The 14,574-nt window shown below is 53.6% G+C and overlaps 4 protein-coding genes across 4 annotated transcripts; 3 read left to right on the plus strand and 1 right to left on the minus strand.

The window, feature by feature from the left end:
* Positions 1 to 6,175: 6,175 nt before the first annotated feature.
* GUITHDRAFT_151774 (hypothetical protein) lies at positions 6,176 to 7,620 on the minus strand. Its single transcript, XM_005835470.1, has 8 exons — positions 7,447 to 7,620; positions 7,313 to 7,382; positions 7,212 to 7,267; positions 7,090 to 7,166; positions 6,970 to 7,042; positions 6,872 to 6,923; positions 6,792 to 6,823; positions 6,176 to 6,694 (listed from the first exon to the last, which is right to left on the minus strand). Exons 1-8 carry the CDS (start codon positions 7,537 to 7,539, stop codon positions 6,623 to 6,625), a joined length of 525 nt encoding a protein of 174 aa, XP_005835527.1. The 5' UTR covers positions 7,540 to 7,620; the 3' UTR covers positions 6,176 to 6,622.
* Positions 7,621 to 7,930: 310 nt separating this feature from the next.
* On the plus strand, positions 7,931 to 9,006 carry GUITHDRAFT_105691 (hypothetical protein; the record flags this gene model as incomplete). The annotated part of the gene is made up of 5 exons (XM_005835471.1): positions 7,931 to 8,066; positions 8,122 to 8,232; positions 8,277 to 8,368; positions 8,419 to 8,686; positions 8,741 to 9,006. The coding sequence occupies 5 exons, from the start codon at positions 7,931 to 7,933 to the stop codon at positions 9,004 to 9,006; spliced, it is 873 nt and encodes a 290-aa protein (XP_005835528.1).
* A 242-nt stretch (positions 9,007 to 9,248) lies between these two features.
* Positions 9,249 to 11,063, plus strand: GUITHDRAFT_105692 (hypothetical protein; the record flags this gene model as incomplete). Its single annotated transcript, XM_005835472.1, has 6 exons — positions 9,249 to 9,959; positions 10,012 to 10,170; positions 10,255 to 10,299; positions 10,346 to 10,438; positions 10,495 to 10,536; positions 10,890 to 11,063. 6 exons carry the CDS (start codon positions 9,249 to 9,251, stop codon positions 11,061 to 11,063), a joined length of 1,224 nt encoding a protein of 407 aa, XP_005835529.1.
* A 764-nt stretch (positions 11,064 to 11,827) lies between these two features.
* GUITHDRAFT_105693 (hypothetical protein) lies at positions 11,828 to 13,671 on the plus strand (the record flags this gene model as incomplete). The annotated part of the gene is made up of 5 exons (XM_005835473.1): positions 11,828 to 12,750; positions 12,979 to 13,049; positions 13,104 to 13,146; positions 13,377 to 13,428; positions 13,603 to 13,671. The coding sequence occupies 5 exons, from the start codon at positions 11,828 to 11,830 to the stop codon at positions 13,669 to 13,671; spliced, it is 1,158 nt and encodes a 385-aa protein (XP_005835530.1).
* Positions 13,672 to 14,574: the final 903 nt, after the last annotated feature.

Raw genomic sequence — 14,574 nt, forward strand, 5'->3', positions numbered from 1 at the left:
CGTCGTCGTCCACTTCTCGGAGCAGAAAGATGACGTCACCGAGGACGTACAGTTCTCCTGCGAGCTCACCTTCCAGAATGCCAGCCGGGCCCACCAGATCCTGAACTTGTTCGAGAAGATCATCAGGATTTCAGCCGAGTCGGGCTTCGCCGACAGGGAGCTGGTCTACCAGAACCCGGCAGTCGCCTACATCCTCCACAAGTGCGGCAAGGTGCACCACGTGGGCAAGAAGGAGCTCTTCCGAGCGGCCCGCAACTCCACCAGCCTCTTCTTCGTGTATGCTGGAGAAATCAAGTTGTGCCGGCCCGACGGGGTTCACAAGATCGTCAGGAAGGGGTTCTTCTTCGGGATGTCCAACTTCGTGCAGTGCAAGCCGGCTGCCACCTACACGGCGCAAGGAGGAACGACGAGGACCAATATCGTGCTCGAGCTCCCCAACGACTCCGTCGCTGTTCTCCAGGAGATCCCCAGCGGCTCTTCAGCGACCTCGCGCAGCTACATGCATGCGAGGTTCTTCCACTACCTCTGCACCCTGCTCGAGAGAGAGTACAGGTCTGTTCCTGTTGGTGGGGAGGGGAGGGAAAGGGAGGGGGGAAAGAAGGGAGAGGTAGTGAGGAGGGTAGCAGGAAGGAGGGAGGGGGGGGGGAGAAGGGGAAAGTGGAGGAGGAGGATGTAGAGGAGGATGAGATGCTGACAAAGAGAAACAGGGACGTGCTCAAGGAGATTTTTCCCGGCAGCTGGTGTCAGTCGGACTTTCACATGCCAGAGAGCCAGGGGGCGAAGAAGGGGGAGAGGAAACATGGATGGATGAAGCAGAAGGGCTACTTCAGTGCGGTATGGAAGCAAAGGTTCTTCGTGCTCGACAAGGACGTGCTCAACTGCTTCACGGAGAGCGATGCGCTGCGGCAGAACGCTACTCCCAAGAGGAGGCTGCTGCTTGCTGACTGCGAGGTGGAGTATGACGGCGAGGGCTCCTCGTTCATGCTGCGCGACAACTGCAACAAGAGGGACTTTCATCTTGTCTGCTCCTCCCAGCTCGAGGCGAGCGAGTGGGTGTCATCGATCAAGTCGGGCATCGCAGCTGCTGCTGCCCAACCTCGTCGATGGCGAGTGTAATGGAGCGAGCAGGAGAACGAGTGGGAGGAGGAGAACGAGTGGGAGGAAGAGAACCAGTGGGAGGAAGAGAAGTTTTTGAACATTTTGGAGGAGAAAGGAGTTTTTCCGGATGTGAGAAGAGGGCAGAAAGGGATGTAGGGAGGGAGGGAGGATGAGATTTTGTGAATGTCCGTGAATGTTGTTGATGTTTCATTAAGAGGCAACTTGTCGAATTTGATTGAATAAAACTAATGAAATGAACGATTTTTGACAAGCTTGCAGGAAGTTATTACTACCCCCACCCCTTACTATTACAGGAGTCCTCTTATCCAGATAGACCACCCCTTGTGCGGACCCAGGAAATGCTGGGCCGTTGACGTTGACCAGAAGGAGAGTCGTGAAGGATGAAGATGGAGAAGGAGAGCGTGAGGGGAAGGCTGCGAAGAGAGGAGGGAGGAGGAGCAGGAGGAGAGAACAAGGGAGAGGAAGAGGAAAAGAAAGGAGACGAGAGAAGGGGAAGGAAGAGAGAGGGACAGGGACAAGTAGAGGGAGAGCGCGCGGGGGGGGAAGGGGAGGGGGAGGGGAATCGAAGCAATAAAGACGGGTATCAGAAAGCAAGGACAAGGACAAGGACGAGGACAAGGAAAAGGAAAAGGAAAAGGAAAAGGACGAGGACAAGGAAAAGGACAATAGGAGGGAGCATGGCCCCGAAACATCAAGCAGATGCCATTGAAACATATTCGAGTGCCGATGATCTCCCTGACGTTGCAGCAGATTTTAGCCGCAGGACGAGCAGCAGCATGAACTGAAAACGCCCCATGAGCATAACAGGCTCAGGCTCCAACCTGCTCGCTCAGGTGCTGCTCGAGCGCGGGCACAGCTTCTCTCAGGTGCCCTCATCACCCCCATGGTGGAGGAGGGGAAGTGACGTGAAGACCTGCAGGAGGCTGGTGTGTCGGACCTTTCGCAGCTGATCTCGAAATGTGAGCTGCTCTGTGAGACCCTGAGGAGGCAGGAGGGTCACCCACAAGGTCGGCAGATGGGAGATGGAGCGATGGCGCTGACATGTGTCGGCAGGACGGGGGGAGGGGAGGGGAGCGCGAGACGAGTTTGACAGGTGGCTCGGGCGATGTCAGGACATAGCCCGGAGTGTGCAGGATGAATCGAGGAGGATGCAAGATAGAATGAGCATCGCCGAGCATCAGCGGCAGGGCAGGCGGTCGTGGCTAGAGGAGAAGAGGAGCAAGCAGCTCAAGACTATGAGCCTTGCTGGGAAAGTTTGGAGCAGGTGGATGGAGACTGCTGCGCTCTCAAGGGAGGTCAGGATCTTCTCGAGGAGAGAGATCGCGATGGGGAGGTCGGAGCTCCAGACAAGGTGGGTGATGAGGGAGAGGAAGAGAGGGACGATGCTGTGGTGGCTTCACGTGGCGAGGACAAAGCGGGAGAGGAGGGAGGAGCTTCTTCGACAGACTCTCTCCCTGAAAGTGAGGGAGTCAAAGACCAAGTGCTTCTACATCTCAAGGCTCTTCTTTCACGGCTGGACGGAGCTGGTGGTGTCGTGCAAGTACAGCAGGAGGGTTGTGTCTGCTGTGCTGCGGAAGAGGAGGATGAATGTGTTGAGGGCTGTGCTCGAGGAGTGGTTGGACCATGTCAACGACGCAGTTGGCTTCTTTGCTGTGAAGAGATTCTTCGATGGGGATGGGAAGCTGATGAGATGTCGACCTGGTAGGACAACTTCACTCTCCTCGCTGATCTTGACGCCTCCTCGCAGTCGGGCTTCATCTCTCTGACGCGGCGGTGGAGGAGGCACACGATCGAAGCGCAGGAGGTGAGAAGAGATGCTGCTGCAGCTGCAACGAGGCTGACGAGCTGTGCCAGTCGAGCGCTCTGGCAAGGCAGAGACAAGCCCGCTGGAGATGTCATGGAGGGCATGCCGGCTGAGTTGGGTAACAGCAAGGGCATGCAAGGAAGCGCCAGTGACGCGTTGCTGCTGCCTTGCAGGCGCTCATGTCGCGGAGGTGGGAGGAGAAGATCAGGCTGGTCAAGATGGTAGTGGTGATGTTAGCTGTGTGGCTAGGAGCACCTGCTGGTGACCTGCTGGGGGTTGACAGGTGTGCAAGTGGAGCTTCTGCGTGCGGGAGAGGTGAGTGTTTCGAAATCTCTGCAAGCAATTTTCAAATTCTCTGCAGCAAACTTCGGGCCGAGCAAGAGATTACAGGTACTTGACATCCCTTGCGTTGAACCGACTGATTTCCGTGCTTTTCATCGTCCAGGAGCTGCGGCAGCGTGCTATGCATCCGAGTAGAAGAGGAGGAGGGAGGAGAGAGGAGGGAGGAGGGAGGAGGGAGGAGAGGCCCGGGAGGAGTAAGAAGGAGCTGCGGAGGAGGGGGGGGGAGTAGAAGGAGGATGGGGGAGAAAGAAATGCTCTGATTGGCTTCTCAGTTTGAACGTCAAACACTGCAAGAAGTTGAAGAAGTGCTCTCTTGTTCAACTTGTCGCCCATCGATGGTACAGGCAAGAGCAGCGATGAATTCTGAGGCTTTGACTGACTTCTTGTCAGATCGTACTGGACGCAGGCAGCGAGGAGGAGGTGAAGGGGGTGGGAGGAGGTCACAGACGCCACTGACGCTTGTCGGACTCTCAAGGTGGATCCTGTCTCAGTGTCTCTTGGCCATGAGGAGGCTGGAGAGAGTTCAGAGGTGACGCTCCTGCCAACATGCTCCCGCACGCGCTCATATCATCCCCCAGGGTCGTCAAGTCCTGCGCTGCTGGCCGACGGGACAGGTCGTACATGCAGAGGAGGTGCGTGCGATCCCAGGATGACAGCCGGGCAGGAGCATGCGGATGGTGCTGCAGGTGTGGGAGGTGTCGCTAGCGCTGTCCAGGCACGAGAAGGCTTCTGATCAGTGAGCCCTGCGGCCCTCGGGGCTGGCGCGCGCGGCCCTGACGCTGCCGGCCAGGCTGACCAGCGAGCTGCGAACGGTGAGCTCGAGGCGGGACGAGCTTGTTGCGGAGAGGGACCAGAGCATCTCGGAGGTGCAAGACGCTTGTCGGGAGCAGGTGGACACTGGAGGCTCCTGCTTGCCCGGCCCCTTGACTTGTGGATCAGGTCGGCACCCTTGAACATGCTCTCAACTGCAGTGTGAAAGAGAACCAGCAGCTGCTCGAGGAGAACAAGGAAGGACAAGCTGCTGCTGCATGGTTGCCGCTGACTTGTGGATCAGAGCCTGTTGGAGGATTTGCAGAAGTGGACGGGGAGGATGGTGGAGAGAGGTGAGAAATGGAGGGAGAGCGATATAGAGACAGAAAAGGAGGAAGAGGAAGAAGAGGAGGAAGATCATGATGACGATGATAGGAACTATGATGATTTGGTAGAGGCATCGATGACCATGATGCTTACGATGACAATGACGATGATTGAAATGAGGAGGAGGAGGAGGAGGAAATCAGAAAGAATAAGATGGAAATGATGCAGGTCATCGAGCAATCCAAGAGAATCTGAGTCCGAGGAAGAAGAAGGTCTGCAAAGAAAACCTCTCCTGCTCTCAGACTGACTTGTGTCAAACAGAGCTTTCGCAGTAAGATGGAGCAGATCATCAATGCAAGTGACGATGAGAGGTCTTCCTCCTTCCTCCACCCGTCCTCCTTCTTCCTGCCTCCTTCCTGCCTCCTTCCTGCCTCCTTCCTCTCTAGTCGTCATCTCTTCCTCCTTCCACCTTCCACCTTCCTCCTTCCTCCTTTTCTAGTCGTCCTCGTCTCTTTCTCCGTCCTCTTGCGTCCTCCTCTCGCTGTCCACTTCTCTATCCTCTCTGAATCTTTCTTTCTGCCCCTCCTCCCGATCCCTGCTCCTTGTTTTCATCCTACTCTCAGCCATGTTTCCTCGTTTTTTCATCCTCATTGCCTTGTAATGCTCCTCTCCTTCCCGTCTGTCCTCTTCCCGTCTTCCTCTTCTCCTCTGTCCTCTCCGAACTTCTTCATCACCATCGTCGTCTCTTCATCACATTTGCTCACCCTCCCTCCAGGACTTCGTTGCTCATCCACTACCTTCGAGTCTGCTTCGCCCATGAGACTCAAATCGACAAGTTGAAAGCAAAACTCGCGGTTAGGACGATAGACCATGTTTGAGTGTGTTGCGACAAACATGTTGACTGTGGTAGCAGACACAGAAAGATGCAACGAAAGAAGAAAACGCAAGCACGAATGTCACGAATGCCCAGAAACCGCCCAGGTACAGCGACATTCCATCATCCTCAGTGTTCTTCCTACTTCCCAGCCTTGCCCATCGCTGTTTCACGGACCTCTCTTCCCTCCCATCCTCTCATCTCATCCCGCAGAGGAAACAAAGAAGCCGTCGGTCAACCTCGCAAGCACAAGGTCTCGACAGTCGCGACATCTGACCTCTAACGGCTCATCTCAACAGACTGCAAAGGATGTCAACGATCAGCCGAAGGCAAACTTCAAGTTCCGACAAAGACAGCTGGGTATGTTTGCAGTGTTCCAACATGTGAATCTGAGCGTGAAGATAGACAAAGAGAATTTGAAGCAGAACATGCAGCCTGCAAGAGAGAGGGATGATCTTTGTGACGACCGACCTCTCAACTTCCCGAACATATCAACAAGTGGGCTGTACAACTACCTGCTGACAAAGAGAAGAGAAGAGGTCCAAGGAGTCGCTGACGAACAAGCGATACCATGGACGATGCAGCTGCAACACGCGGACAGTCTAGGAGGAACAGGACAAAATGTGTCCGGTGAAAATCCCTCAATGACGATCATTCGCTCACTCACTTTGCCACCTGAAGTTGTGAGATCCTCCCACTTCTACCCTGTCCCTCCTGATCTCTACGGAACTCGACAAGTAATGTGCAGACTGATCGCCGAACTTCCACTGATGTCACTCTGCAGCGGCCGAGGAGCGCGTACGTGATGAGTGAAGGGATGCGAAGACGGTGGATACAGCATGAAAGGCAGGAGACGACTGGTCTCGGCCTTCCAACGGCCGCAGTGCAGAAGTTGAGGGACAGGAGGCCAGTCGTAGTGAGCAAGCAAGTCAGTGACTATGAGGAAGCATCGGGCGACTGTCGTGAGAACCATTTACTTGGAATGAGCAGTAGGACTGACTTCATTCCAGGTCCTGAAACTAAAGAATATCATCATCCGATCCCATCGATCCGATTGAATGTGAATGCTGCGTTCGCCATGCTCGCACTTAGAAGTTACTGACTCTTGTCTTGCCGGCTGTTCCAACAGAACGAAGAGGCCAACCAAGGATTCATAGATGTCCCTCAAGACATACAAGAGTTCTTCCAGTCTTGTGCCAGTGAGGCATCGGCGCTCCTCTCTGCTCCAAGTCATCTTGTCGCAGGTTACGATAGAAAAGTTGAACGGGCTATGAGCGGCGAATAACAATCGGAATGCATCCATCCTCCGTCTTCGTTCGCTCCTCCCCCTCCTCCTCTCCCCTCTTCCATCCCTCCGCCACATGTACATGTCCACTCCCGCCCTTCTGCCCCTCTTCCTTGCCCCCTCAGATGCGCAGAGTTCGTCGGATAGCAGGGCTCGAAGGAGACGACTTGGCGCTGCCGCTTGTCGGTGTATCCTGGAGGGGCCAACGTCAGACGGAGCAGCTGAGAGTGGAGCGGAGCAGCTGGGAGCGGAGCGGAGCGAGCGGAGGGGAAAGGGGCGAGAGGGATTACCGAAGGTGATCTGTGCTTGGACGAGGGAAGTGCTGTGGACGCGTCAGCAACGTGCTGGGTAAGAGCTGGGGAGGGCTGACCGTCGGATCTAGAGGACATTCTGCGGTAGGGAGGACCTTTCACGGCTGCTCGCTACCGATCGCGTCATCAGAGCTCTCCCTGGTCAGCCACCTCTTACCAGTTTGTTGGCCAAGTTGCTGTGGCCTTGCATGTCCGCTAGCTGCGCGGCTGTGAAGCCTTCGGCGGTCTTGCTGCTCATTGACCGTCACAGAGCAGAAAGCGGAGGCGGCAGACTCACATGGTAGCGTCAGCACCGTGATGGAGCATGACGTCGACAGCCTCTGCGCTGCCATGATAGCTTGCGACGTGAATGGGCTGGCGATTCGAATGACTGACAGCAGGATGTAGGGACTGAGTTACCGCATATCCATCGCCATCAAGGAAATTCAGATAGACAAATCCTCCAAGATGCTCGCCTGCTCGCGATGTAAGAAAGTTGAAACATTTCGGTAAAATGTCACATAAATGATTTATCCCCTCGGCATAGTCTTGAGCAGCGTACTCATAGACTTTGAGCTTTACAGCATCTTTCTGTGGGATGAGAACAGCATTAGCTTGATTCATACACTCAGAAGTGAAAGACAATGCACATCACATGGGACCAAAGCTTCATCTTCTTTGTGATCAGCCTCTCTTGCTCGGTCGTCGTGTTTGCTCCCCTCACAGGTCGTCTGACATTCTCCTCCATGTGGCAACACTTGTGAAAGATTTCTGTCGTCTGCCATGTCGGCATCCTCCCGTCCTCTCCCGGCATGCACGACAAAGCTACCCCCATGCCGCCAAACTTCGGAGTCGGCCTGAGGTACGGTCAAGGCGATGTATCGGGCCTATCGAGGACAGCAAATGTTCATCTACTCGATATTTAAAGAAAAAAATTCTCTGACCTTCAACTTTTACTAAAAGATACCTGAGGGGAGCTCATTGTTGTGAATCAAAGTATTCTTCAAAGTTGGAGTATTGCTTGATATTTTTCATTTATATTTCAAAATTTAAAGATACTATTTGAAAGGAAAAAGTTGAAGTTGAACCCACTTTACCTGAAAGAGCGAAGGCAGTTTGGTCTTAGGAGGGCCGGTGCTATGGCAGCCCAAGGAAAGCGCCGCGTGACAATGCTGTGTGAAATCGAGGTGAGTGAACGTAACTCGGGTGATCTGAGAATGTTTCTGCACATGATCGTCATATCCTTCATCCTCCTTCTCCTCAAGACTGCATTGCGTGAGAAACCTCTGCAGATAGAACGGGTGGAGGCAGCTCACGTTTCAGACGGCAGCCACATCCTGCTATCCGTCTCGAGAGGTAGTCAGATGCAAGAGACACTTCCGACTTATGGCGATTATGGCAGGAGCTATTGCTGCTTCCACGACGCCCATGAAGGCGATCGGTACTGCAAACGCTGAAGTCGATGCACGGTAACGGCAGGAGCAGGTGGGATCTGCTATGGGGAGAAGAGAGCAAGGATGCGATTTGTGGTCAACCTTGACGGGGAACAGGATAGCAAGAAAGACTTCAAGTTGTCGGTGAGCTCAATACCAGTCGTGATCGATCCTATCTGATTGCTGTTGTTCAGGCGAAACAAGTGCGAGTCAATCGACGTGGCAAGAGTGAAGTAGAGAAATCCCTCGGACACGTTTACTTGAACACAAGTGATCTTGTCTCTGAATCCACGAGTCGCAATTACAAATGGAAGATTGTTGGGAAGCGATCTCCACCCGATCACTTCGTCCAGGTCCATGCATCGACAAGCGCTAGTTATGTCAAGGAGAAGGCAACTCATGGTATCAGTGAAGATTCAGAAATATCTGAAGTGAGCAGCCAAAGTGAGACTGAAGAGACAGGTATCGAACTCAAACTCATGGCTCCTACAACAGTTCTCACTTTGGGACATGCAGGGGTAACGGAGATCAAAACTTCGACTGATTTCCTTCACAGCTCGCTGACATATCCGTCACCAAACTCTATGCCTCTTGACTTCGAGACCATGATGAACTCAATGGCTGCTTCGACTCCAGAGCCGACTCCCTACAGCAGAAGCGAGAGCTACCTTGATAGCGTCTCCCCCCAGAGCCGCTCCGATGACAACAACTCTCCCTTGAACATACATGAGAAGACCTTCAAGAAATATGTACTTGTGCGTGAACTCACTCCAAGCTTCTGACACCTTCTCATCAGCAACAGAGTTTCAGCAAAACCTGCGAGCGAGCGAAATTTGACATCCTAAACACCGCCAGGTACTTGCTTGTTCCGTTTGCAAACTCCCTTGGTGTCTGAAGGTAGAAAAACTACAGCAAACTTCAAATACAAATTAACAGTGGGACGTGCGAGCGATCAACTTCACCTGCGACCGGTTGTGACATCGCAAATGCTGGAACAGTAGGGAGTGATCGTTCGGCCTCAAGTATGGATAAGGACGTTTTCAAGCTCATGACAGAGCAATTCAATGAACTTGAGATCACTTTGAAACAGATCTCATCGGAACTACTTGATCGTCAGATCAAGCTGCAGAAACATCCTCCGATGTTGTCAGCAAAGGAATCAGCCATCATTGAAAGCGCAATAGTGCAGGAGCTCAAGGTCGACCTTGTTAGTGCTCGGGGTACTGCCCGGGATTTGGAGCTGGAACTCCGCAGTATTGTAGAGCAACAGTCAGCACGACACTTCAGTGCCGCCAATATCGCACAGTTCTTCAAAGAGTTCGAGGTATTCTTCCTTGCCATCGACGTTATCGTGAGGAACCTCCAAGAAACCGTGCTTGGTTTGTCTTCAAGACAAGTTCTGCAGTCTGAACCGCCTCCTGCCCTGGGGTTGAACAAGACGATTGAGAACAATATCATTGAGAACAAGAAAATAGAAAAGGACCCGTCACCATCTGAAGACCAATTTTCAAACTTTGACGCGAATCCTTCAGGCCATGTGGAATACATTCTATCAGAAGATAGGAAGGAAGAACAGAGGACATCTGTGACCTTGATGGAAGAAACCTCTGCCTCCCACAACAGGCCGGACCATGACGTGCAACCTGAGAGGATCAGAGAGCTCGAGAAGGAGGTTGAACGATTGAAGAAGCTCTTGGACGTCGAGGCTCAGGTTTCCAAGAGCAGGAGGGACCAGGTGACCAGCAGTTGCTCCTTCAACCCCTCCCCTCTGATCATGCCCCACAAAGTTGAACGATGCCGTCGACAAGCGTCGGGGGCTTGAAGGAAGCGCGAAGCAGCTGGAGACTGAGCTGGAGGACGCCAGGGACAAGAATGCAGACATGCTGAAGCTGATACAGACATTGGTCGATGAGAAACAGGCAGCTCAGCAGCTCTGTTGGGAGAAGGTGATGACATTTACATGACAAATACATTTACATGACAGTTACATTACAATCATCCCGATAGTCACCGTGACGACTTTGTGGTAGGTTGAAGATGAGGTCTACCAGTATCACCAAGACATCATACAACAAGTACCTCGCCCGTGTTGACCGCTGCTAGCAACTGAGACGTGTGCAGTTGATAGACGCGAGGATGAAGCATGCGGAGGCCTCTACTTTGCTCCTTGAGGTCAAACGGCAGAATCATGTATACAGGGGGAAAATGCAAAAGGTGTTGCAGACATGCTGTTTGCTAAAATCAAAAGTTTCTGACATGCTTGCGAACAGATGAAGGAGAAATTGACGGATTTAGAAGTACAACATTGCAATGTACGAATGATGTTGCTGCAAGGCTGTCCGATCTAATCATGGCTGGTTCCAGGCCAACTTGAAACATGAAGGGGGGAGGCGATCCTTGAGAAGATTTGGAAAGACAATATTTGGAATGAAGGAATGAAACTCGTCCTCAAAACAGACATCTACAAGTCAAACTCCTTAACCAAGAAAACGTTGTATTGCTACTGGGCGGAGGCTCAATTTCTGCCGGATCCTCCTCAATTACCTTGGCCGATTCCTTACAGAAAATCAGCTAAGGAAGGAACGAGCACAGAGCACGCTCACACTCGAAATCAGAGGGATTCTCTCTACCGTCTCGGGATTTTCTGCGTTGTGATTGAGCTCAGAAAGCTCTACTTCACGCTCTTGCCGGGCAACCTGGACATCTGGACAGCCATCTCTATCAGCAGCTGGAGCTAGGACGCATTCTCCTTACCTTCGTAGCCTCTCTTCGCCTGGGATCGGGCAAGGAGCTGGGTCAGAAAGCTCAGGTGCTCGGAGGAATCCTGCAAGATCCCTGATGAATCTTCGACTGGAGGAGGAGCTGCTTTCAAACGAGCTCGAACCCCTCCCTCGCGCAAGCTGGGCAGAAACTTTAGATGCACTCCCCCTCGCCGTGTTTGCCTACCTTTCATCCCCAGGTTTTGGCGCGGCCTTCTTCTTTGGGAGAAAATCTTTCAACTGGCCGAAGCTCCCGTCGAGCTTTATGCATTCTGACACACTCGTTCCCTCCGAAGGCTGAACTTCGCTTTCCACATCTATCTCCATCTCCTCCTCATCCGATAAATGATGTTGACTTGGGGCTCACGCTCTTTCGTTGTCAATGTCTCTCATTCTCTTGTCTTGTGCCTCCGAGTGCCCTTGTTTCCGTTTCCACCCCCCCCCCTGTCCTGTTCTGTCCTGCCCTCTCCAGTCCTCTCCTCTCTCCTATCCTATCCTATCCTATCCTTTCTCGTCTCGTCTCCTCTCCTCTCCTCTCCTCTCCTCTTCTCCTCCCTCGTCTCCTCTTTCTCCTGCTCAAGTCTCCTTGCAATAAAACAAAAAAAGAAAAAGTGTCTGTAAAATGTTTATAACGGAAATAACGGATTGTTCGTTGAGCGGTTGAGGGAGGAGATCTGAAGCAAGAGACCAAGAGAGGAGAGAAGAGAGAAGAGACTAGAGGAAGGAGAGAGAGGGAGGAGAGAGGGAGGAGAGAAGAAGCGAGGAGAGAGAGAGAAGAAAGACGAACAGAGGGATACAATAGTGATGGGAGTACCAGGGAAGTAGAGCAATCGGTGACTCTATCATGCCTGGGAAGGATGGAGAGAGCGAATCGATCGCAGACAAGTACTTTGTCTGCACAGAATGCCTGGTGGAAGGAAACGTGCAGAGCTTCGTAGATCTCTTCTACCTTACTCACTCTCAAGACGCCGCCAAGGAGCAGTCGCAGCAGCAGCAGCAGCAGCAGAGCCAACAGCAGGCATTGAATGAAGAAAGCACAACGAGTTTCGCCACGTATGATGTCTTGCAGTTCCTCAAGAACAAGCTGACGGAGGCGGAGGTGGCACAGCGGGAGGGAGGATACGACATCGTCTTCGAGTCGTTCATGGAGACAGCTAGGCACTTCAAGAGCAAGTCGGACCACAAGAGGGTTATCTACTTCCTCACAAAGTGCCTTGAGGTCGCCAGGCTGTCACAGGATGTTGCGAGGGAGGCAGAGGCGAACGAGATGCTGGGGCTGACCAAGGAGGAGATGGGGCAGCTCAAGGAGGCGATACAGTACCACGAGGCGCACAGGGACCTTGTCTCTTCCTACGGGAGGGAGATGACCGACCAGGCAGGGCACAACCTGATCCGAGCATACCGGCGGCTGGCGGAGGAGCTGCAGAAGCAGGGGGATGTCGAAGGTTCCATCATGTACTTCCAGAAGAGCCTCAAGTCTGCCATAGACATCAACGACCAGGAGGAGGAGGGGAAGTCGTACCGGCTGCTGGGATCGGCGTACCTGCTGCTGCAGGATTACGAGCTGTCGGCGTCCAACTTCCACAAGTTCCTGAGCATCTGCCAGGAGACGCAGGACAGAGTGTCGGAGGGGCTCGCATGCTCGCACCTGGCGACCGCGTACGAGGCGAAGGGGGACAGAGCGTCGTCGATCAAGTTCCTGGAGGAGTATTACGAGATTGCACTGTCGACCGGGGAGCTGAACTCGCAGCGAGAGGCTTGCGGAAGGTGGGAGGAGGGTGAGGGTGCAGGGAGGAGGAGAAGATGGAGGGCGAAAGAGGAATGGAGAAGGAGGGGCAAGGTGGGGGGCAAGGGGAGAGAAGGGGAACGGGCAGGGGGAGGGGGGAGGGAAGGACGGGTTTCAGAAAGGAGGGGAGGGGAAGGTTGGGAGGGGAGGAGGGAGGAGAATGGGGGGGAGAGGAAGAGAGGGGAATCGATTTGACAGCACATGACAAGGTTGGGGATTATCTTCAATGCGGCCGCAGACTTCAATCGGTCGGTGGAGTATTTCACGAAAGCGTTTGAAAGTGAGAGGAGAGGAGGAGAAGCCGTAGCTGTAAATTGACGCTCCTTCTGCTCAGTCTCGCGCTCCCTTGGGGATAAAAAGGCCATCGACGTTGATAGGTATATCCCCGCTATATACCCGCTCTCCCTTGCTCTGGGTTCTTCTGCTCCTTATTCCCTTCCCTGCATCTCCTCCCCCCCCCTTACGTCTTCTTTCCTCTTTCATTCAGCCTTGTTAGTTGTCTTGAACTGCTACCTCGCGCGATAGCTAGTTCTCTTCTTCCTCTCTCCCCCGTACTGTTCTCCCCTTGCCAGCTCTCGTCCTTGTCTGCTTCCTCAGTTTCGTGCAGAGTCAACCTGGGCATAGCACGAGGATGCGCGAAGCAGAAAGACTACATCAGGGTGAGAGGAGGAAGAGGGAAAGTTGGGTGAAGAGGAGGAGGAGGAGGAGGAGGAGGAGGAGGAGGAGGAGGAGGAGGAGGAGCTTGAAGGAGATCAGGAGGAGGAGGGGAGGACGGTTGAGGGAGAAGAGAGGGGGGAGCAGAGGAGGTGAAGGTGGTTTGACCTGTACCTCAGGTTGTCAACTCAGAGTTCACCTCCCTTATGAGCTGGAAAAGTCGCCGGATCCCCTTCGAGCGAGAGTGAGCGAGGAAGGAGGGGAGGAGATGAGAGCGGGAGAGAAGAGAGAGTGGACAAGGGAGAAGAGGAAAGGGAGAGAGGAGGGAGAGGAGGTGAGAAAAGAGAGGAGGAGAACTTTGGGGATGTGGGTTTTCTTTTCTGTGGGCTAACTTAATCCTTTCAATCTACACGAGAAAGTATCTACCTCCACCCTCCTTTCCATGCCACTACCCCTCCTCCCGCTCCTCATGCGCGAAGGTTCTGGAAGCAGCCGGTGGCGTTGACGGCTGTTATCCTCCTCGTGTCCTCCCCACTCGCCTCCTCCTGCAGTAGCGCAAGGTCGCCGATCTGTCCCGGCATGCTCCATCTCCCTCTCCCTCGCTGCTTCTTCCCGGACTTGGACAGGCTGGGGATGTTGGACTCGATCGCATGCTCGCGGAGCTGAGCGAGAGCCGAGCGCCGAGAGTCGTCTCCATCCTTCTTGTCCTTGTCCCTCCTCTCTGAGAACTTGGGGATCTTCGACTGAGAGGGAGAGATCCCCGACTGAAAGCTGGTTAGAAGAGCAGGAGCAGGAGCAGGAGCAGGAGCAGGAGCAGGAGCAGGAGCAGGAGCAGGAGCAGGAAGAGCTGAAAGGATGGGAAAGAGGGGGGGGGGAGGAGAGGAGGAAGGGGCGGGGGGAAGGAGGAGGAAGAGAGAAGGAGAGACGAGAAGAGAAAGAGGGGAAGGGAAGCAACCTGTCTCATCATGCTGATAGTCGGACTATCCGCACCGTCCTTGGAGTTCAGCAGAGCTTGCAAACTCAAGGGAGAAGTCGAAGAAGGAGAAGGCGAGGAGGAGGAGGAGGAAGAGGAGGAAGAGGAGGAGATCTCTTTCTTGAGCCTGATCTTCTCATCCTGATCAAAGTTAGCACGAGGCAATTTCTTACCTCCC

Source organism: Guillardia theta, assembly GCF_000315625.1.
Source record: "Guillardia theta CCMP2712 unplaced genomic scaffold GUITHscaffold_21, whole genome shotgun sequence".
NCBI classification, from domain to species: Eukaryota; class Cryptophyceae; order Pyrenomonadales; family Geminigeraceae; genus Guillardia; species Guillardia theta.